The following is a 22,721-nucleotide window of genomic DNA, read 5'->3' on the forward strand; positions in this document are numbered from 1 at the left end:
TGAAGCTTTGATTAGCACAGAAAGAACAAAATCCTGGCTTTTATAAAAACGGTTGTTCACTATTCTGCTCCTGGACTCATTCTTAAAAAAATTTAAAAATCCCTACACTGCACATCACTTAAAAACTGCATACACGCCAAGTTTTCCTGCAATAAGCAACATATGGCACCACTCAAATATGAATAGTTATTTTTTAATCCTCTCTAAACCTCACTTTTGCAGTCTTCACCAATTGCCAATAGGCATTTAAAATTTTTTGCACGAGCTTAGGAAATCAACTATGATTCTTCTGGCCCAAAATGGTATAAAGCCACAATGCAGATGCTCCTGAGTTCTCATTAATAGCAAAGAAGAAAAAGATAAAAAGTCATAGCAAAACTAAAACTGGCCACAGCCCAATACCAGAACCTGGGAGCAACTGATGAGGATTATAAAATAGATGGCACTGGATTAAAACAACAGCTGCTGAGGCTCTTGACACAGCCTGGCTCTGATGAATGAAACAGACCACAAGACCAAAGAGAGAGAGAGAAATTGACAGAAATAAAGATGCTTCAAGCTTCTGCTTCCATCTCTCAGCCTCAGGTTCTGTTCCCTCATCATCATCCCCAACTCCACCACTTACCCCTTCCAAATCTAATCAGAAACTACAAATTCTAGAAAGTACAACATTGATGACAGTGAGAAGAGACTTGGTAGCAGCACAGTACATTCCTCTTAGATCAAGGCCATATACCATCAGGATGAACCTTGATGGCAATGCACACTGATGACTGTGGCTGTTCACATTCAGAGGGCCAGAGAATCAGGCAACGGAGGAGATGGAAGATGCCACTGCAGTGAAGCAGGACTCATCAGATAATGGTCTAACGGAAATAGGAAACTGGGCTGGGAGTAATGACACCAACATGCCCCACGCATGATAAGGGGATTGGACTATGTGGCAAAAAAAAAAACAACAAAAAAAAAAGTATAAACATGGGCAGATGGAAATTAAAATGCAATTAAAGTTGCAAAGAAAACAAATGCAGAAGAGAAAGAAGGGCTCTGAGAAAACAAAAATTCAATAGCAGAAGCAATACACAGGAAACAGTTAAAGAACAAAATGGATGCTATACAAAATCCATTTGGTGGTCAGATCAAAGGGAAGTCAGGGAAAGAACATGGAAATCAAAGTGATTCTTGTTGTGGAAAACAGAGAATGGAAGTCAATACAGGGCCAATGGGTGTTCCTAAAGGAAACTTCAGAAGAGATGGAAGACAAGTAATAATCAAAGATACAATAGAAGAAATTGTTCCTAACCTGAAGAAAAACTGCATAGACGATCAAACAAAACTTTGACTTTCTCTAAAAGTCAATTAAAAGAGACCCAGATCTACCCTTATGCTTACAAAACTATTTAACTACAAGGATAAAATTTTTTAATTAAAAAAAAAGAAAAACTATAAGCACTCAGGAAGATAAGCCAGATTGCCTATAAAGTATGAAAAATCAGTCAGGCTTCAGATTTCTCCAATGCTAGACTAAATCCAAAGAGACGCTGAATCAATGCCTATAGAATTTTGAAAAAGAAAAAAGTTACCACCCAGCAATTTTATGCCACCAATTTATCTGCCATGTTAGAAAGGTATTTTGACATACATGAGCTCTTAAGAGACACAGGAGCTTCTAGAAAGTTTCTTGAATTTGCAATCCAACAATCTGAAGATTAAGATAAGAGTTCCAGAAAAACACAAAAGTAACTGGCAGTGAGAAAACGAGTTAAAAGAGATAAACAATTGGCAGAAAAACTGGCTGTGAAACTGGGTTCAGGGACTGTCAGTGGGTATAAGCATTCTTTTTGGGGTGATGGAAATGTTCAAAAATTGGATGGTGGTGACAGTGGCACAATTCTGTAAATTTACTAAAAATAATTTAATTACATATTTAAGCAGGTTATTGCATGGTCTATTACATCTCAATAAAGCTGTATGTATTAGTTAGAGTTCTCCAGAGATAGAACCAACCAGATATATACAGATATATGTAAGAGGAGATTTATTATAGGAATTGGCTCATACAGTAATGGACGTGAGAAGTTCCCTTATCTGGAACAAATTAGATGATGCCCACCAGCACTGGGGAGGGTGATCTATAGTCAGCCTATGAATTCAAATGTTAATCTCTTCTGTAAATACCCTCACAGACACACCCAGAAATAATGTTTACCAGCTATCTGAGCATCCTTTAGCCTACTCAAGTTGACATATAGAATTAACCATCACATTGTTTAAAAAAAACAAAATCAAACATAAAACTTACCTAAAGAGAAAAATCTATAATGCTAAAAAGAATCATATAAAAAACTATCTGGATTTTTAAGCCCCAGGTTGTATCAACATAGCCTAAGAAGTGGGCAAAACGAGTAAAAGTGTGATAAATACCTTATCACCAAAGATGCCATGTTACACCTGATTCTGACAATCTGAAAAAGCTGATTAAAGAAGCTTCCTAAAAATGAAAGGTAACAAATACTACAACATATGTCTTCCAAACACTAGGAAAGATAAAAGGTAAAGAAAATACAGTCCATATACCAAAAAAGAAAAAAATAAACATGGCATTTTTTTTTCAGTAGAAAACATTGTTAATATGTCAGAAAGAGCAAATATAACAGTTATAATGATAATTATATTAATCTCCCCAATTTAAAAAGTTAAAACGATCAAATTGGAACAAAAAACAAAATATTGTACAGAGTAAAACAAATAGGGTAAGGGCAAAAAAATGAGAAAGAAGCATAATTTCTTGATCTGATGAAAAAGTATAAACATTTCAAACCAAGAAGAACTTCATTTAAAAATGAGGTTTTTTTTATGTTTACTGCAACCAAAAGATGACATATTTTTAAGTGGAAAAAAAATGTAGATTACACACCAGTGCATGTACAGAATGATCCTAGGGCACATTGTGAATGTGTGTGTTCATGTACACACAAACCCAATAGAGTAAAGGGTGTTCACCAAGATGTCAGATATAAATTTAGGGAGAGTTTAAAGCTTTTGGAAAGCAGACAGGAGAGGACTGTTTAACTTGAATTTTTAATAGTGAGAATATAAGATATTCACACATATATACACACATACACACAAAGGATAGTGTAAAACTGAAGAAAGACAATGGTAAAACCACTTAGTGGTATGTATCCAGAGAATCACTTACATTGAAAAAGAGTAAAACTGACAGTGAATATGTAATTCTCATTAATTCTACAAAACAAATTACAGTGTACAAAATATATATAAAGCTAAAAACAAAGAAAAACTTACAAGAACAAGATATAATAATGAGAAGTCTTTAATAAATAAGTAGTCCTCATCAGGCCAAGCAGCCAAAAAAATAGATAAGTATCTGAATAACGGTATTAATGTAATTCCTAATCTGGATAATCAGTTGAGATTATATAATTACAATATAGTTAATTTAATAAATATATTTTGTGATATACATGAAAACAGAAAATATGCTCTATTTCTCAGTGTCCAGGGAACATTTTTTAAAGTTTATTTAGGGGGCGACTGGGTGGCCCAGTTGGTTAAGCGGCTGCCTTCGGCTCAGGTCATGGTCCCAGGATCCTGGGATTGAGCCCCGAGTCGGGCTCCCTGCTCAGCGGGGAGCCTGCTTCTCCCTCTCCCTTTGCCTGCCTCTCTGCCTACTTGTGCTCTCTCTCTATCTCTCTGTCACATAAATAAATAAAATCTTAAAAAAAAAAAAAAGTTTAAAGTTTATTTAGAATCAGACCACCTAGGAAGTTGCTAAGTCATGCTCTTAACTACAACTCTATTAAAAATCCTAAGGACTTTTTGTTTGTTTGTTTAAGTAGACTGCACATCTACTTAATGTGTGGAGCCCAAAACAGGGCTCGAACTCATGATCCTGAGATCAAGACCCGAGCTGAGATCAAGAGTCGGGCGCTTAATCAACTGAGCCACCCAGGCACCCCTCTAAGGACTTCTAAATGGACTTTTAAACTAGCAATTTAAAGTCCATCAAGAAAAAAAATGAGCAGGAATAGCCAAGAACATTTTGAAAAAGATGAATGAGTGTAGCCTTGCCATACTGGGTCTTAAAATGTATCACAAAGCTACAATAACTAAAAAGCATCACACTAGTATAGGAAAAGACTGGAAGAAGGAGGAAGTAGATGTTCCAAAAGGAGACTCAAATGTGTGTATGTATATGTGTGTCACATTATTATATTATGAAATTGTTTTACATCAGTGTAGAGAAAAATGGATAATTTGGAGGGGAAACAAAATTAAATCTCTAACTTATTACAAAAAAATTTAGATGAATTCAGAGATTTCAATTAAAGACTTTATAAAAATAAAACTACAAATACAGTCCTAGAAGAAAACAGGGATGCAGATTTTTCTAATCTCTCCAGTGTGGAACGTTTTACTAAACATGAACCATAAATGAAAAAATTGGTTTATTTTAAAATATAATGTCTGAACATCAAAGTTAAAAGGCATATTTACAAGTGGTGAAAATTATTTACAACAAATATCATCAAAGTTTAATTGCCTTAATATATAAAAACTTTATATTAGAGAACACCCAAATAGAAAAAATGAATATGCTATTTATAAAAGAAATACAGATGCTGCTTATAAAAGAACATGAGAAAAAAAGGGTTCAAACCCACAAATAATCAAATAAATTAACAGAAGAGTTATATGCCATTGTTTGACATATCAGAGTACAACTTCTTTAAAGGTTGAGATCCAATGTAAGTAAAGGTCAACAGGCCAACTCATACGTTATGTGTGGAATTGTAAGCTGGCTCAACATTTTAAGGGGGTTAGATTATATATTTCAAAAGATTTAAAAATATTTCTACTCAACAACATTACTTCAAAGAATTTATCCTAAGGCAAAAAAGATTTACAAAGCTGTAGAAATTATGATAGTCACTGAATAGTATTTGTGACAGCCAAGAAAACAAAGAACATAAACATCCGACAGCAGGGATCAGCTAAATAAACCAGGGTACCTTAGAAACTCTGTTGAAGAAGATTTTGCTATGAAATGATATTAATCATACATTGTTAGGTAGGGGGAAAAGGTAAAAAAACAATACAGCAATGGTCTCATATTTAAACAATAATAAGAAGTGTACATATGTGTTAAAACTCAAGCAGAAAAAAAATATTTACCAAAATGTTAATGGTGATTGTCTGTACACATTGATATCACAAGTAGGATTTTGTGTTCTCTTTGCCAATCTTTATTTTATAAATTTTTCTACAGTCAACATGTACAACTTGTGTAATAATTGTTAAAATAATAACAGTAGTAATAAAATCATGCTGAAAATTGTTAAGCTTTTCCTCCTTTCAAAGAGCGTGAACATGCTAGTTCTTTTTCTCCTTAGCATGGAAGAAAGCACCACGGATTCCCATTAATGGAAAAAGATGAGACTTGCCCTCACCCTGAGGGACACTTTCAGTGGGATGATGACAACAAGGGGAGGATGTGATGTCACATAATGATCCAGTGACTGCGATGTTCCCATCCCAATGAAGAGCTCTCACTGCCAGCTGGAAATCCAGCAGAGACTTCATTAAGGGCATCTGTTCAGTAATTACTACAAGTTTCCCCTCGTCATGCATCCAACTCTGCAAACAGCCCTACCACCGAAATCCCAACTCCTGATTCACAGAGGGCCTTAATCTCCCACTTCTGTAGAGCTCAGACTGACAGCCACCAGAGACCCAGGGTCAAGTGTCGGCACAGTCAGTAACTGCAACTTCCATCAACAGGGACCAGGAGGGAAGAAGGAGCCAGAGGATTTGCACTGAAGCAGACATAAACTGAAGCCACAAGGTGCTTAACTAAGGGATCTATACTGTGTCTCCCTAGAATGTTTAAATATTGTCATTTCCATTAGAGAAAACCTAATACACCTCCAACCTACAGAAAAGAAGAGCAAATAGCAGTGATTGCACAGCAAGCCAGAGAGAATCAGGTGCAATATCAGAATGCAAAATAAATTCTCCTACAATGAGTATGAAATCCCAAGGCTCCTAGTGCTAACCATTAAATGACATATTATGCTGGTTTTTTGCATGCCATTTTCTCTGCCTAGAACGTTCCCAAATCTCTCCCCTGCCCATCCCATCCTCAACCTCATCCAATTCAGTGATTTCCAAACAAAGTTGTGCATCAGAGTTACTTAGAAAACTTTCTAAAATGCACATGCCTGGGCCCCATTACATAACTATAGAATCAGAATCTCCGATTCCTGGTACCAGATCTCTAACAAGCTCCCCATTTGGTTCTTATGCAGCCAGCCCTGCCCCTGCAGTATTTGGAAAAACACAGATCTAGCTAATTCCTACTTCTTTAAAACTCTGCTCAAGGACTCTTACATGGCTGGTAGGATTGTAAAATGGTGCAGCCACTTTGGAAAGCAGTCTGGCAGGTTCTTGAAAGTTAAACATTAATTTACCATACAATCTAGCAATTCCACTCCTAGGAATCTACCCAAGAGAATGAAAACCTATATGCACAAAAATACCTGTATATGAATGTTTAGAGCAACATTATTCATAATAGCCAAAAAACAGAAATAACCTGTGTCCATCGATTAGTGAATGGATACACAAATGTATATATCAATATAATGAGCACTATTCAAAATAAAACAGTGGAGTAGTTATACACAGTGATGATTGCACAACTCCGTAAATTTACTAAAAATCTTGAACTGTACTTTCAAAATGGGTGAATTTTATGGTATGTAAATTGCACCTCAATAAAACTGAATGAAGGGAAGGGAAAAAAAGATAAGAAAAGACAGAAAAAAATTGAGTCCAAGCCTTTGCTGACTCCTGCAGGCAGTGAGACCTTCCTCCCCCTGTGTTACCCTCATTCTTTATAAATCCCTCAGATAACACTTGGCCCAGGGACGTTATTTTTTAATATCAGTCTACCAGCCCACACACTTTTCAAGAATGAGAAAATTGTCTAATGTCACCTTATATATTGCAGTCAATGGGCACCTAGCAAATGTTTGTGGAAGAATGAATGAAGCAATACATGACCAAATGAGCTTTCAGTTGAAATAAACTATAAGAAACATTCTGGTACTAAGAGCTTAATATCCAGTTTACCTCCCTCGTACAAGGTCATAAACCCTCTCATTGGGATCAGAGGAAATGTTGGATGTCCCAAACTGCTTCAAATTTTTACCAAAGGTATGTGCCACAGGAATAGGAAGAGCCCTTCCACTGAGTCAGGCTCACACATAACCACCAAAGCTTCAGATACCCTGGACTCAAGTCCTAGTCTCTCCACTTCCCAGGCAAGTGCCTTTGTTTCCCTGCCTCATCAGAAAATGGGGAATTACATGAGCAGATACTTGCAAAGCCCTTAGAATAGTGCCTGGCAAATCACAAATGCTCAATTAGAGAGAGAGAGGGAATAAGTGAATGTGGAGTGAGTGTGTATGTGTGTGTGTGTGAATTGGTGAGACATCACTGTCTAAACAGGCCATGTTGGGAAATGCTCAGATAAGTTTCACCTGACTCTGGGGTACAACAAAGTGGGGGGATTAGGAAAACTGAGATAAGCACAAAAGAGGGCTTAGGTACTAAGAGAGTAAACAGAGTAATTTTAAATATCCATACATACAATTAGGTTTTGGGTTTGTTTGTTTGTTTTAAAGATTTTATTTATTTATTTTTGAGAGAGAGAGAGCACAAGCAGGAGTGGGGGGGGGGAGCAGCAGAGGGAGAAGAAGACTCCCCGCTGTGCCGGGAGCCTGATGTGGGACTCAATCCCAGGATGCCTGGGATCATGACCTGAGCCAAAGGCAGACACTTAACCAACTGAGCCACCCAGGTGCCCAACAATTCAGTTTTAAAAAGCAAGCAATAGAACAACATGTATGATCCCATTTAAATATAAAACTGCAATAGAATATTAAGTGAACATAGGATAAAGAAAAATATGGAAACAGATTCACCTGAATACTAATATAGGTCATCTCTGGATAATAAGGTTTTCTTTCCTGAGTTCCTAAAATGAATCTAAATTATTTTTATAGACAAATAAAATTAATAATCCTATCTTCATTTTGTTAAAAAATGTATTTAGTAATTAGGAAAATGAAGACAGCCTCCAGCCCCCACCAACCACCTGCCTCTCTGGCAGCCTGAAAGTTTGTTCGATTTGTTCCAAAGAGAGAATGAATACTCAGAAGGATACAGGAAGGCCCAGACAGAGAGAAGGAACTCCCACACACAGTAATAGCTAGGTACAACAAAATAGCAGGACCAGTCAACACTCAACGGACTGATTCACCCCAGTGCAGGCAGAGGGTGCTTTTGCGAATCCAATTGTGTCACTTCTGCTTAAAACCACCAGTTGCCTTCTACTGCTCTTGGGGAAAAAGACCCAAATCCTTCAGCTGGCCAGAAGAATCTCAGCCCACCTCCAGCCTCTTCTCAGACCATGTTCCTCCTACAGCCACAGGGCTGATAGCCTTATCGGGTTTCCCTTGTATGTAACTGTTTTCTTTTCTCTTGCTGCTTTTAAAATTTCTCTCTTTGGGGTGCCTGGGTGGCTCAGTCGTTAAGCATCTGCCTTCAGCTCAGGTCATGATCCCAGGGTCCTGGGATCGAGCCCCACATCAGGCTACCTGCTCAGCGGGAGGCCTGCTTCTCCCTCTCCCACTCCCCCTGCTGTGTTCCCTCTCTCACTGTCTCTTTCTGTCAAATAAATATATAAAAATATTTTTAAAAAATAAATAAATAAATAAAATTCTCTATCACTACTTTTTGCCATTTTAATTACTATGTGTCTTGGTATGGGCCTCTTTGGGTTGATGTTGGGGGCTCTCTGTTCCTCCTGGATCTAGATTTCTGCTTCTTTCCCCAGATTCAGAAGATTTTCAGCTATTATTCATTCATATACATTTTCTGCCCCCTTTCTCTCTCTTCTCCTTCTAGGATCCCTATAATGCAAATCTTATTATGCTTGATGGTGTCACTGAGTTCCCTATTTTCATTTTTTTTATTATTTTTTTTCTCACTCCTGTTTTTTCCATTATTCTGTCCTCCAGGTTGCTAATCCATTCTTTTGCTTCTTCTACTCTACTATTTATTCCATCTAGTCTATTTTTAATTTCAGTTATTGAATTCTTCATTTTTGATTGGTTCTTTTTTATATTTTCAATCTCTTTGTTGAGGGTCTCATTGAGGTCCTCCACTCTTCTCAAGTCCAGTGAATATATTTATGACCATTGCTTTAAATTCTCTATCAGGCTTGTTACTTATCTCTGTTCCATTTAGCTCTCTTGCTATGATTTTGTCCTGTTCTTTCATTTGGGACATATTCCTCTATCTTTTCATTTTGTCTAACTCTCTGTGTCTGTTTCTATGTTAGGAAAGTCAGCTACCTCTCCTGCTCTTACAGTAGTGGCCTTATGAAGAAGAGGTCCTGTAGTGCCCTGCAATGTCCCCTGTTCACCAGAAACTGGTGCTTCAGGGATGTCTCCTACGTGGGTGTGCACCCTACTATTGTGGCTGAGCTGTATTTGCCTTCAGTCCAGTTAACTGCAATGTCTCTCTTTGCTTGATGTAGGCAGGGTTTGGTCTCTGTGTTGTTACTGGGCCAGTGTGCGGCCACTTGGGCTTGACCTGAGTCAGACTAGGCATTCACCAGCAATGCAGTAGCACTGAACTACAGAGCATTTTCCCTGTGTGGTCTTTTGAGAAGATCTCATTTCTGGGCAGTGCCTGTAGTCAGACCAGATATCTACCCCCAGCCCACGGATGGGGCTACAGTTGGACTGGTGTGTGTAGTTATCTCTCCAGGGCAGGAGTCACATTGGAGGGGTGCTGGCCCCTGTCAGAGCTGCTTGCACACTGCTAGGCTTATGGTACCACTTTGGATGGGCTCTAGCCAAGAGCGTATTGGAGGGGGAAGGACTACAGAAGAACATGGGGGGAGGGTGTGCAGTGTTAGCAAGGTTTGCATAGGTCTATTGTGGGAGGAGACCTGGAGCTGCTTTAGAAAACTCCTGCCACAAGGCTGGAGGGAGCAAGTCCTCAGGAGAGCATGGGGGCAAAGTGCATGGTGCCAGAAAGGTCTGGAGGGGTGGAGGAGCAGGGGAGGTGGGGGGGGAGCAGATCCATAAAAGTACACAGGGGCAGAGCAAGCAGTGTTAGCAAGTTAGGTAGTGAGTGTTGGCATCACACTAGTTCCTGCAGGTGTCTGTATGTGTCTAGGCTGGGGGCAGGGGAGCAAAATGGTGCCGACCAGCTCCTTTGCTGCTGGAAGAGTCTCTGAATGATCTTTATCCCTCCAACACACATTCTGAGATTAGTAAACAAATCCCCTTCCTGTATACCCCAGGTGTTTTTCAAACTGCTGTTTCTATGCTGTATCTCTGCAGGACTGTTGTGCTGTCTCTTTAAGGGCGGGGACTCAGTTTCCTATCTACCTTCCAGCTCTCCCAGAGACAAGTCCACTGATTTTTAAAGTTCCAAGTATTAAGCCCCGCTGATAGTAAGAATCCATGAAATTTGGTCCCTCTGATTTTCAAAGCCAAATATTATGGAGATTCATCTTCCCCATGCAAGTTCCCCATATCTGGGGTGCCTGATGTAAGGGTCTGTTACCCTCCTCTCTTTGAGTCTACAGCATCTCTCCCTCCTGTAGATAGTCCCTGTGGGTCCATTTAACTCCCAGCTGCATCTCCGCCTTTCCTACCCACTTTTTTTTTTTTCCCTACCCACTTTGATGTGGCTTCTTCTCTACATTTAGCTGTGGAGAGTCTGTTTTGCCCATCTTTGGGTCATTTTCTGGGTTATTTACACTGATGTGGGTATTTTCTAGTTGTATCCATGGTACAGATGAGGTTAGGACCTTCCTACTCTGCCATCTTCCCCCAGAAATCTGCTACTGGACAGTTTTAAACTGGAGGGCAGAGAGATCAGTTGTATGTTCCAAAAGAACATTCTAGTTGCTGTGTGGAGAAGAGTGTGGAGGGGAGGCCAGTTGGAAATATTGCAATAGACTCAGTGAGAGAAGAGGAGGGTCTGAACTAAGGCAGGGGAGATGGAGGGGAAAGTATGAATAGGAAAGAGTTTAGAGGGGTGCCTGGCTGGCTCAGTCAGTATAGCATGTGACTCTTGATCTCAGGGTCCTGAGTTCAAGCCCCGCACTGGGCATGTAAACTACTTAAAAAAAAAAAAAAAGAAAGCGTTAAGAGAAGAAAATCATAAATCCATAAGTAAAATCCAACTTCCAATAACTTTGCTTCCAAGCCCCACTTCCCCAGGGCTCCTTGGGGAAGGCCTGGTTCTCAGGCCAAGCACCCACCACACTCCAGAGCCTGCCTGCCAAACAGCACAGGAAGTGCCAACCAGCTCTCCCCAGAGCAGCTGGCACCAATTACCCAGACCCTGCTGGAAGCACTCAGCTGGGGTAAGGCAGGAGCTCCAGATACCAGCCTGGTTGGAAATCCTATACTAAAACAAAGACAGCCTTGCAGGCCTGCCAGCACTCAACACAAGTGGCTGGTGGGAGTCTGTGGGAGGCAGCCAGGGGGCAGGCTGGTGAGCACCATCCAGGGAAGCAGATGTAGGTCTGGGAGACTTGCCCACTCCCTGATTGCAGGGCCTCTCCATCATCACAATAGCTACCAGTTATTGGGCACCTAGAGTGAGCTAGGTTCTTACATTCTTCATCCTATTGAACTCTCCCAACACAACAAAGAAGGAATTGCCATCCCTGTTTACAGATGAGGAACCTGAGTTTCAAAGAGATTCATGATCTTTCCCACAGTCACAGGGACAGGATGGGCCAGCACTGGGCCTGGAGCCCAGGTCTCCTGCATCACTTTCCTTTCCACCTACCCTCCTGGCCTGGGAGAGTCAGCCCCATCTAAAAAGGGGCTGGAAATTAGGGACTCACGTTGCAAAGCCATCACAAGTGACACACTAAATCCTAAAAGATGATAAACTGGTTGAGAAGATGGGAGCATTTGTAGGTCCACCATGCATTCATTGAAAATATGTGTACAGAATCAGGACACCAATGCCCAAGGACACAAAAGTGAATGCCTTTTGGCAGGAAATGCCAATTTTGAACATCAGAAAGCAGAAGATCAAGGTCATAATTACAGCTTTTCAAAGAACAGTATATACACGTGTTTGATCAAGCAGGACTCAGAGATGGTTATTACTATTATCTTCATGATAATATTATTATAGAAATATATTATCATTATGGATATGTATTATGAATATGACAATAATACAAAAATAATATTATAACAAACATTTATACAGAACTTACTATGTACCACATGCTGTTCGAAGTGCTCGATGTACATTAACTCATTTAATCCTCCAACACCCCAAGAGACAGGTAATATAATTATCTCCATTTAACAGATGAGCACATTGAGATACAGAAAGGGTAAGTAACTTGTCCAAGATCACAAAGCTAATAATCTGTGAAGCCAGAATTCAAACCAAGGTAGTCAAGTTCCAGAATCCATGCTCTTAACCTCTGTACATACCACCTCTCAAATCCAGCCAGCATTTATTAAGCAGAACCCATGCTAGACGCTCCCATAACTACTATTTATTATCACACTTATGGTTCATAATCAACGAATCTAGGAACATGAATTGAAGCCATGAAGGCTTCCTATACCATCAGAATGGACCTAACCCTGCTGACAAACACACACTTGGAAATCTTCACCTGTTCACCCCATTTCCCACTAGGATTTGATAACATAAAGGTGGAGTGGCTGGAAGGCTTAGGCAGCTACATAGTCACCTGCCTTTGGTTCCTTCCTTGAGTCTAGCTCAGTGGTTACCAAACTCACTGTGAATCAGAACTACCACACAAAATTATATACACGCAATCTAGGCTACTTATTCCAAGAATAATTTTAACTCTTTACTAGTCTTACATCCAATTTACCTCTGCTTTGCTCTGAACTCTGCAAAGCATCTTTCACCAGAAATCCCAGTGCACCTCATTTAGCCATTTCCCTGAACCTTCCCACTCTGGGAAAGTTATGGTGGCCCTTAGGACTCAAGGCTCACCTCCTTCCCGAGTGGCAGGAACCACAGAGATTTTCTTACTCAACCAGTTCATTTACACATGGAGAAACTGATGCCCATGTTAAGTGACTCGCCCAGGATTAAAGAGCAAGTTGGTAAGAAACTAACCCCAGTTCTCAATTCTGACTCCAGAATTGGGCATTTCCCCCCATGGTTCTCCATGTTCTTCCAGAGTGTCTAGTTCGTGCTATATTCGGCAAATGTTTACTAACTTCCAATAATAATAGTGCTATAGACTGTTTGTGTCCCCCCCAAAATTCATATGTTGAACATTAATCCCCAGTGTGATGGTATTCGAAGGTGGGGTCTTGGGGAGGTAATTAGGTCATGAGCATGGAGCCCTCATAAATAGGATTAGCACCCTTATAAAATATAAAAGAGACCCCAGAGAGGTCCCTTGATCTCTGTCATGTGAGGACACAGCGAGAAAATGGCCATCTATGAACCAGGAAGCAGGCCCTCACCAGACACCAAATATGCTGGTGCCTTCTCAGCCTCCAGAACTATGAGAAATCAATTCCTGTTGTTTAAGCCACCAGGTCTGTGGTATTGTTATAGCAACCCAAATGGACTAAGACAATGCCTAGGAAGTCTACTTGCATTTTATCTCATTTAATGTCCCAACCCAGCAAGGAAGATACTATTTATTATGTCCACTTATAGTTTAGGACACTGACCTTTAGCCATGTGATGCCACCTCTCTAAGATCACAACAAAAGGAAGATGGGGTTCAGAATATGAACCCCAAGTATCTAACTCCAGAGCTTGTCATATTCTGAACTCTAATAAGTCCAATTTAACCATCCTGCTCCCCTTTTTCTTCTGTGTCCCAGGACAGATCCACAGGCCTGGCTCAGAAGGTCATTCCTACAATGCTGGAACGACTCCAATTTCCCCATTGCCCCAGGTGGATTCTGCCAGGTCCGTGGAGGCTGGGTAGACATTCCAGGTACACTCTGTGGCCCAGCGAGGGGCATCAGTCCATGGGATGGCAGAGGAGTGCCCAGTGCCCACTACGCTCTTGTTCCTGTGTCGGGGACCAGCACGGTTGTACAGGGCTTCCTAGCGGCCACTCCTGACGCAGCACAGGCTGACCCACTGCTGAGCCTGCCACAGTGCACCCACAAACCCTCAGGGTCATACCACTGACCTACATCCACTCCCAGCCAGAGCCAGCTCTAGTCACAGCATGATTTCAGGTGAAGGGAAGGGACGCTGAGCAAAGACACACAGTGTGAGAGCCAGGCCCTGTGCATGGCATCTCACTCCCCAGGCTGTGGTTTACCCACAAGGAAGGTGGTACTGCCCCACTTGTTCTAAGAAGGAAACTGAGGCTCAGAAAAGCTAACCGACTTGCCTGGCCAGCACAATAAGTCTTCGTGTGACTCCAAAGCCCAGGGTTTCTCACTACAAATGCAAGCTCTCCACTGACACGCATCCCTATAACTGGGTACTCCAGTTGCTGGCCGACAATCAGAACCCCATCGTGAGAGCCTCATTCCTCAAGCTACACATACAGCTGCCCTTTGTTGAAGTATAAATGCTGTGAAGAAGGGTGCACAAGTTTTAACCAGTATGAAGTCTTCCTTAATAGCAAGAAGCATTTTAATGGCATTTTAGAGTTAAAGCAATTTTTTCTTGCATAACTTCACCTGATCCTCACTACAGCTCCATAACTAAGACTCACACTCTCCATTTCACACATGAGGAAGCGGAGGCTCAGAGAGTGATTTGCCCTAGAGGCACAGTGGGGTCGGAGAGATGGGTGCCACAGCAGGGATGGCAAGGCCCAGGTTGCACAACCCTTCATTCCACATACCCCTTCACCTCACTCAGCTCCAGTCTGCTCAGAGATGGGAAGAGGAGGGAATTAGGTCCATGGGGACTGGGAGGTGGCTGCAGAATATTTTGCCTTGGATCCTTATTCAGTTCTTTGCTCCCCACCATCACCCCCCAACCAAGCAGGCAATATCCAAAGGTCTTGCCTCCACCCAGACAGACAAGCAGGCAGATGGAAAGCAGACAGGACACTCAGCCAAGCGAGCACAGAAACCACACTGGACTGAGAAAATCCTGAGCCATATGCACCAAGGGAGGCCAGGGGCCTCTATGCCCGGGCTGGAGAGTGGTCCCCACCCCCAGGGCATGCAGCCGAGTCACCCTGGCCTCATTTACCACAGAACCCGGCCCACCCCAGAAGCCCTGTAACAGGAGCATCCACCAGCAGACCTCTTCCACTTAGCCTGGGTTCCCAGCTCCCGCAATCCAAGGGTGGAACAGGAACCCTCACTCCCGGCCCCCTGGGCCTCTGCTGTCTAGGGGCCCCTTATGTTTCCTCCTTTGGGACAACCCCACAGAGAGAAACATAGGGGCAAGGGAGCCAGTGGTAGTTGCTACAGGAAACACATCCCTCTGTTAGCAACACCTCTTCAGTACAGGCCTAGAATTTTCCACACCACCAGGTTCATTTTTGAAGGAAGCAGATTCTTTGCCATATACCCAACCAACTTCATATCTTCCCAGCCCATGGCTTCCAACATCCTAGAGGTCATCACTAAGGGGAGAAGAGAAGTGAGGGCCCCCCTGGAGCCCCATTTTCTCATCTGTAGAATGAGTGGTAAGGAGTACCAAAGGAGATTAAGTGAGGCCCACTCAGGTGGTTTAAAAAAAAAAAAAGTGCTTTTGTTTTTTGCAGACATACTTCACTTAGTGGGGAAGGCTGTGTGTTTATATTTCAGGCAGCCTTGTGGAGAAAGTAAAAATCTGTGCATGCACTTAATAAAAACTCAAATAAATATCCAAGCCCCAGAAGACCAGGAGAGTTCTTCTGGAAAACAAGAATACTGCAACTCCCCCCACATCCATTTGTTCCATACTCAAATGCTGGTTCACAAGTACCTCACCTGAGTCAAATTACACTTGAACTTCAACATATGGCCTTAAATTAATACTAATCATTATAATCACTTGCTATAATCGAAAATTCAATGGTTTCCTAGGGATGGAACTCTCAAATCACCACTGCTGGACGACAGTCGGTGCTTTCTGGTATGGCACCTGTTCAACTTCATAGTCTTACATCCAAGACCTCTTGTCCGCATACCTGATTTCATGACCTGAGAAAATTACATAAAGAGGACACAAGAACATTTGCGTTGGGACATGGGGAATGATGAGGCTGAAGAGGAACCCTGGTGGGAAGCAGATTAGCAAGCCCTGTTTCTTCAACCTGATATTCCTCCCAGGAGCAGCCCAGCCCCACCTGTGACAATGCTCTGACCCTTGCTGCCTGCACTAGCCCAGCAGACCTGGCAAACTCCCTGGTCTCTCTTCATCGGGATGACAGGCTGGTTCCAAGGCTTAGGCAGAAATAAAGTCCACTGTGGGAGGCAGCATGGTGTGAGGCAAACTCTGGGCTGAGGGGTCACAGCAGATGTGGTTTGAATCCAACTTGGCTACTTCCTAGCTTGTGACTTCCGGCAAATTAGTCCCTCTCAGAGTCTCTTAGGGGTTTCTTCTCCTACAATGGGGTCATAACAGATAACTTTCAGAGTTGTGAAAAGTGAGCAAATGAGCTGAGTAAAGCACCTAGCTCAGAGCCTGGTCCAAACCCCACAGCTACATATGACATGTGGCAGCACCCGTTCTCACTGCAGCCTTGACCATCAATGTCCCAGAGGCCCCAAAGCCAGGGCGCAGGCCTGTTAGGGGCCTCAGGCTTCCATGTCAGAGGGAACCCTCAGTTTTTCTACACGGGGGTGTTATTGGTGCGTAGGGAAATTCCTCATTGTGAAGGACTGTACCTCACTCTGCAAAACATTAACTCCTCTGGGCTCTGCTCACTGTCTACAGAGCCTGTCCACAGCCCCCCACCATACAACTACCAAAAGTGCACCATATATGCCCAAACAGCCCCTAGGGTGTATCACCCCCGTGGAGAACATAGTTGAAGCCTTCTCCCTGCCAGTCTGAACCAGAAGTGGATGTCTCCCCTTAGCCCAGAAATGTCCACTCAATAGAGAGTTTTGTCAGAAGCCCTCCAAACTTTATTCTTGACCTTGTCACAGGGTGGGTCACATTTCCCCTCCTGCAGAACTCCCAAGACCTCCACTGTCCTCATCAGCTTCCCCTAGTAAGAATCTTTCGAGTTGCCAGTAGCACAACATGAATTCTTTTAGTAAAGTCCTTTGATGTAGAAATTTTGCATTTATTAATTCAGACTAGAACAGGGAGTGGTTCCTAATGACAATGTCAGACACTTGAAAAAAGGAGCAATCTGGGAGCCACCAGGATCTCATCAGGATTCTTCTCTCACATGGTAAGAGAGGGATGTCTACTTACTCCACCCTGCAGAAACAATGTGACTAGTCGGCGTAGGGGCCAAGTGCAGATCACCCCAAAATGTGCTACTTTTGCATGCAGATTACTTTCAGCTGAAAACAATCAAGGCCCAAAGGACTTAGAAAGAAACTTTGACCTTCCCCCTAACAACCTAAAAGAATTTAGAGGACCTGCTCCAAGAAGAAAGCCATTGATAACTACAGTATAATATGAACTAGGGATGACAGGGAGGGAGGAACTTAGCAAAGTCTGTTTGTTAAAATTCCTCTCTATGCCCCCATTGTTTCTGATAGCCCAGCAAACATTTGTTTAGCAAACATTGACTCATTCCCATCTTCTTGTGAACTGCTTTCCTTCCCTTTGAAGTTTCAGACCCCCACCTCCTTCTCCTCAGTTCAGGATGACATATAAACCTCATTTTGTCTGACTGTCTTTGGAATCTCATGTCTGTGTGGATTCCCAGTATGTACATAATTAACTTTGATTTTCTTCTGTTCATCTGTCTCATGTCAGTTTGATTCTAGAAGAATCTTAAACGGTAGAGAAAAAATTTTTTCTCCCTAACACAGGCAACCATGGCTGTGGACTACAAGATATCTGTATGTTTCAAAGCAAGTCTTAACTGCCACACACTGATGTTGCAGGAATATGAGTCCTCCTACCTGGAAGAAATATTTGTAATATACATGACACAGCACTCACAAATTATATACACACACATACACACACACACACACACACGCATACACATATGGGGGGGAGAGGTGCCTTTGAATATGTGGGAGTTAGGGACATCAATGCACCACACAATTGAAAATCCACATAGAACTTTAGATTCCCTAAAAACTTAACTACTAATAGCCTACTGTTGACTGGAAGCTTTATTGATAGTGTCAGCAGTTGATTAACATACATTTTGTATGTTATATGTACAACATAATATATTCTTACAGTAAAGTAAGCTAGAGAAAAGAAAATGTAATTAGAAAAATCATAAGGAGGAGAAAATACATTTTACAGTACTGTACTGTATTTACTGGAAAAAATCCATGTATAAGTAGACCTGTGCAGTTTAAACCTGTTTTGTTCAAGGGTCACCTGGGTATGTATATAGGTGTGTATATATACACACACACACAGAGACATATACGTATGCACTGGGGCACCTGGGTGGTTCCGTTGGTTAAGTGTCTGACTCTTGATCTCAGCTCAGGTCTTGATCTCGGGGTCATGAGTTCAAGCCCCACATTGGGCTCCATGCTCGGCATGGAGCCAACTTAAAAGAAAAAATGACATGTGCATGTATATGTATATTATTGATATATTAATTATATAATTATGTGATTGATATACAGTAATTGTTATATAATATATAGTATTATATATTATCTATCATTAATATATTAGTTATATGTATAATGAACATGTATTATGCACTGTACATTAAGAGTACATGCAAATTAAAATAAATGATAAAATCACCCAGAGGAAAAACATATAGGCAAAGGAAATAAAAATACAATTTTACAAAAGAAGTGAAATAACATGTGGAATTGAGATACTTCTGTACACCTCTCAAACCAGCAACTTTTTTTGAAACTATAGTGTCTGGTATTCATGAGAGTCTATGAGCAGTTTGATAAACTGCTGGTGGGAGTCTAAGTGGGTATTTCCAGAGGTTAGTTGAGCAATAAGTGTGTTTTAAAATCCCTAAAAATATACATAGTCTTGGACCAAGCAATTATACTTCTAGAAATGAATTCTCAAAAGTATTTATGGATGTTCTCAAAAATTTAGTCTTTCTTCATTATCATGACAAAAAAATCAAGACACTAAATAGCCAACAATAGGAGATTGATTAAATAAATGCTTTACAGGGGCGCCTGGGTGGCTCAGTTGGTTAAGCAACTGCCTTCGGCTCAGGTCATGATTCTGGAGTCCCGGGATTGAGTCCCACATCGGGCTCCCTGCTCAGCGGGGGGTCTGCTTCTCCCTCTGACCCTTCCCCTCTCATGCTCTCTGTCTCCCATTCTCTCTCTCAGATAAATAAATAAAATCTTTTAAAAAATAAATAAATAAATAAATGCTTTACATATAGCATCAAACAAAGCTAATAAGATGTTAAATAGATTGCCAAATATCATCATTGTGTTTTGTTTAAAAAAGTATATATACCAAAAAGTACTGGGAGTATATAAAGATATATTAATAATATTTAGCATTGGGTGATAAAATTATGAGAGATTTTTGTCTTCCTTTTTTATTATCTGTCTTTTCTCAAATGTCTATATTGGCCTAAAATTTCTAAAATGTCTCTTAAGGCACTTACAAGTTTCTCCTTAGTAAAAAGTCATATATGGACAGATCACATCACCTCAAGAGTACAAATTCCTTGAATACCAGGTTCTAAGTCTGATTTATCTTCATCAACTACCCCCATGATATTAGCTTAGGGCCTTGAATAATGACAATTGCCATTTATTGAATGTGCACCATACGGCAGGCATTGTGCTAAATTGTATCTTTTAATGTAGTAAAATTCAATAAGCATTTTTTGAAGGAAGGAGGGAAGAAGGACAGATGACAATAACTGAAAAAATGTCCAGAGATCTGAAATAAGCTGGCAGCTCTCTCACCAGGAAGTGACCAGCTCACTTTTTGAGGTCCCTTATAACTTGCAGACCATACCAATGTGCCAAATCCTTTCTCCTAGTGAGGGCAGGAGCAAAAGGACGGAAGGGGTTAGGTGGGGGAGGACCACACTTTAAACCTGGGTTTTAGAAGCCACACTTTTTAGAAGATCTCACCGGGAACTACCAGGGAAAGCTTTAAAAATCACTTTTAGAAGTTTTCTTACCAGATTCAAGAAAACTAATATTAACATGACAATGGCCTTTTAATGAATCACTTTTGACCTTGGCAACATTAAATTCATTTCTACAAAAACTCCCCAGCAGCCACCATCACCATTAGAGGACGAAAGATAAATTAGACACAGTTACATAGGCGCCTAAATAAGTAATTCAGGGCAGGGTGTGAGCTCTTACAAAGGATGATGAGGCCAAGGGAGGGCAGAGGGAGAACTTCTTTCTGATAGGGAAGGACAGCACAGGAGGTAGAGAGTGAGAGGCAGCAGAGACAAGATTTCTCAAAGCAGAGTTGGGGAAATGGCATTCCTGGCTGAGGGAACAGCCAGAGCAAAGGCTCTGAAGCCTGGGATCTAGGCAAGGGCAAGCAATGATGAGTGTGTGGAAGATACAGGTTTGAAGTGACAGTTGAGGCAGCAAAGGCTAGCTCAAGCCAAAATGGGGAGCCTTGGGGAGCAGGCTAAGGAGTTCAGACTTAATTCTGGAAGCAATGTGTTCAGCCCATGCCCCAGAAATCTTGGGCCACTTCATTAAAAGGAACAAAGTGTTCCAAAGATGAGCTCCTTCCACTGGTCCCTTCTTGCCCCTGGCAATTTCCTGCTGCAGTGGCAAGCAGGTGCAGCCCACCAAAAAGCAAATTAACATACCCCTCATTTTCAAAGGTTTCAGGGTTAAGTTCAGCTTTAAAGCCATGGTGACCTGAGCATACCCAGAAGTAGAAATGCTGGAGCAGCTCCTTAGCACCTGGCTTTGCCCTGTTTTTCTCCAAACTCTGACATTCTAGAAAGGAAGCCTCCCTGGCCTTGCCCACCTCCTGGGAAGATGAGGGGGCAATCTCTGGCCAGTTGTTTCAAAACAGTGCACAACATGGGACCAGTAGTCAAGGCACTGAGAACTGTTCTTTTGAAATTCAGCCTCCAGAGCGTCAGCCCTACAGTAGTCCTGCTACCTCTAATAGCCCCTCTGGTACCCCTCTTGTTAACAGGTTTGAGAAGGGAAGAAAACAGAGAGCCACAGGGAGTCCAGAGGACAGGGGACCGCTTTATCTCGAATATTTCAGTAACATGATACATCCCTCCCTCCCTGCCTGCATCCAGTGCGGTCTGACATGCTCTTTTGCTCTCTCTCTTCGCCTCTTCCTCTCCCTCTCCCTACCTTCCTACATCCCTACTTCCCTCACCTGCCTTTCTCTGTGTCCCTTTCTCCTTGTTTCAACTTTTGTAAAAACTGTCCTTCAATCTGTCTCTGACTCTCTTTGTGTCTGTCTCTCTCAGCCTCTGCATCTGTTTCTAGCACTATCCCCACCTCTCTGTCATTCTATTAGTCTGTCTCTGTGTCTGACCTGATATCTAGGTGTTTCCATAATGTCTCTGTGCGTCTGTCTTAGTTTCTATCATGTCCACGTCTTTCTGTCGCTTTCTGACTTCCCTCCCTCAGTATTTCTAGCTCCATCTCTCCATCTCTCTGCCTCCCTCCCTGTCTCTATCCCTCCTCTCTGGTTTGCAGCAAGGAAATCGAGCCGTTCAGAAAGGGGTAACCCTGAAAACCAGCTCCAGCGGGCTGCCGGGTCAGAGCGGCGGGAGGGGCGCCGCGGGGACAGCCCCAGGTGCAGCGACCGGCCACTCACGCGGCTTCCCTGCCCTGTCACTTCCCTGCCCTCGCGAGCGCCCCGCGGCCCAGCCAGACCCCTGACCGCCCCCCACCCCCGCTTTAGAAAGGACCCTCGCCGCCACCGAAAAGGGTGTCTGCCCGATCCCGGAGTCGGACGGAGGGTAGAAAGTTCTCACCGATGGTGAAGCTGTAGCCATCGATGCTGAAAGTAGCGCTCCGGCATTTTTTGAAGCCCTCTTTCCTGTTGCTGGCGTCCGTCATGGCTCGGCCGATGGTGTCCCGGGGTTCCCCGCGGCGGAGCGCGCAGCCCTGCACCCGCGCCCCGCGCTCGGCGGTGTCCCCTCCCCCGGCCGCGCGGCGCGCTGTCCCCGCAACCCCGCCGCCCGCCCGCTGCGAGCGGGACGCGCCGGCTGCTGGCTCTGCGGCCGCAAGTCCGCCTGAGGGGCTAGGCGTGCGGCGCGGTCAGCCCTCGGCGCCACTGCCCCATCCCCGGGGCCAAGTTCCAGGTAGGGCGCGAGGAGCGCTAGGAAAGGGAGGCGACGCGCGCCCGAGCGTGTGGACCGGGGCTGAGCGGGTGCCGAAATCCCTGTCTTTTCCACCCTACTCTCTGCGAGCGCCGAAGCCAGCGCGCACGCCTGTTTTCTCTCTCAACTTCGCCTTCCCCTCTCTGGGGGCTGGTGGGGTTTGGGGACTCAAGGGAATGGCTAAGATCTGGCGTCGTGCTTCTTCTAGATGTTTTCTCTGCCAGGCAGGAGAGCTCCCAAAAAG

General features: G+C 42.8%; 1 protein-coding gene across 4 annotated transcripts in view; it reads right to left on the reverse strand.

Annotated features, from left to right (window-relative positions):
• PDE1C (phosphodiesterase 1C) overlaps window positions 1-22,274 on the reverse strand; it is a 506,198-nt gene extending 483,924 nt beyond the window's left edge. For all 4 annotated transcript variants that reach the window (XM_036098663.2, XM_078059427.1, XM_036098664.2 and 1 more), the window contains exon 1: window positions 22,130-22,274. In XM_036098663.2, coding sequence (XP_035954556.2) covers window positions 22,130-22,214 — 85 coding nt within the window. In that variant the 5' untranslated portion in view covers window positions 22,215-22,274. The remainder of the gene's footprint in view (window positions 1-22,129) is intronic.
• Between the last annotated feature and the right edge of the window lie 447 nt (window positions 22,275-22,721).

This window comes from Halichoerus grypus, chromosome 12 (genome assembly GCF_964656455.1).
Source record: "Halichoerus grypus chromosome 12, mHalGry1.hap1.1, whole genome shotgun sequence".
In the NCBI taxonomy this organism is placed as follows: Eukaryota; Metazoa; Chordata; class Mammalia; order Carnivora; family Phocidae; genus Halichoerus; species Halichoerus grypus.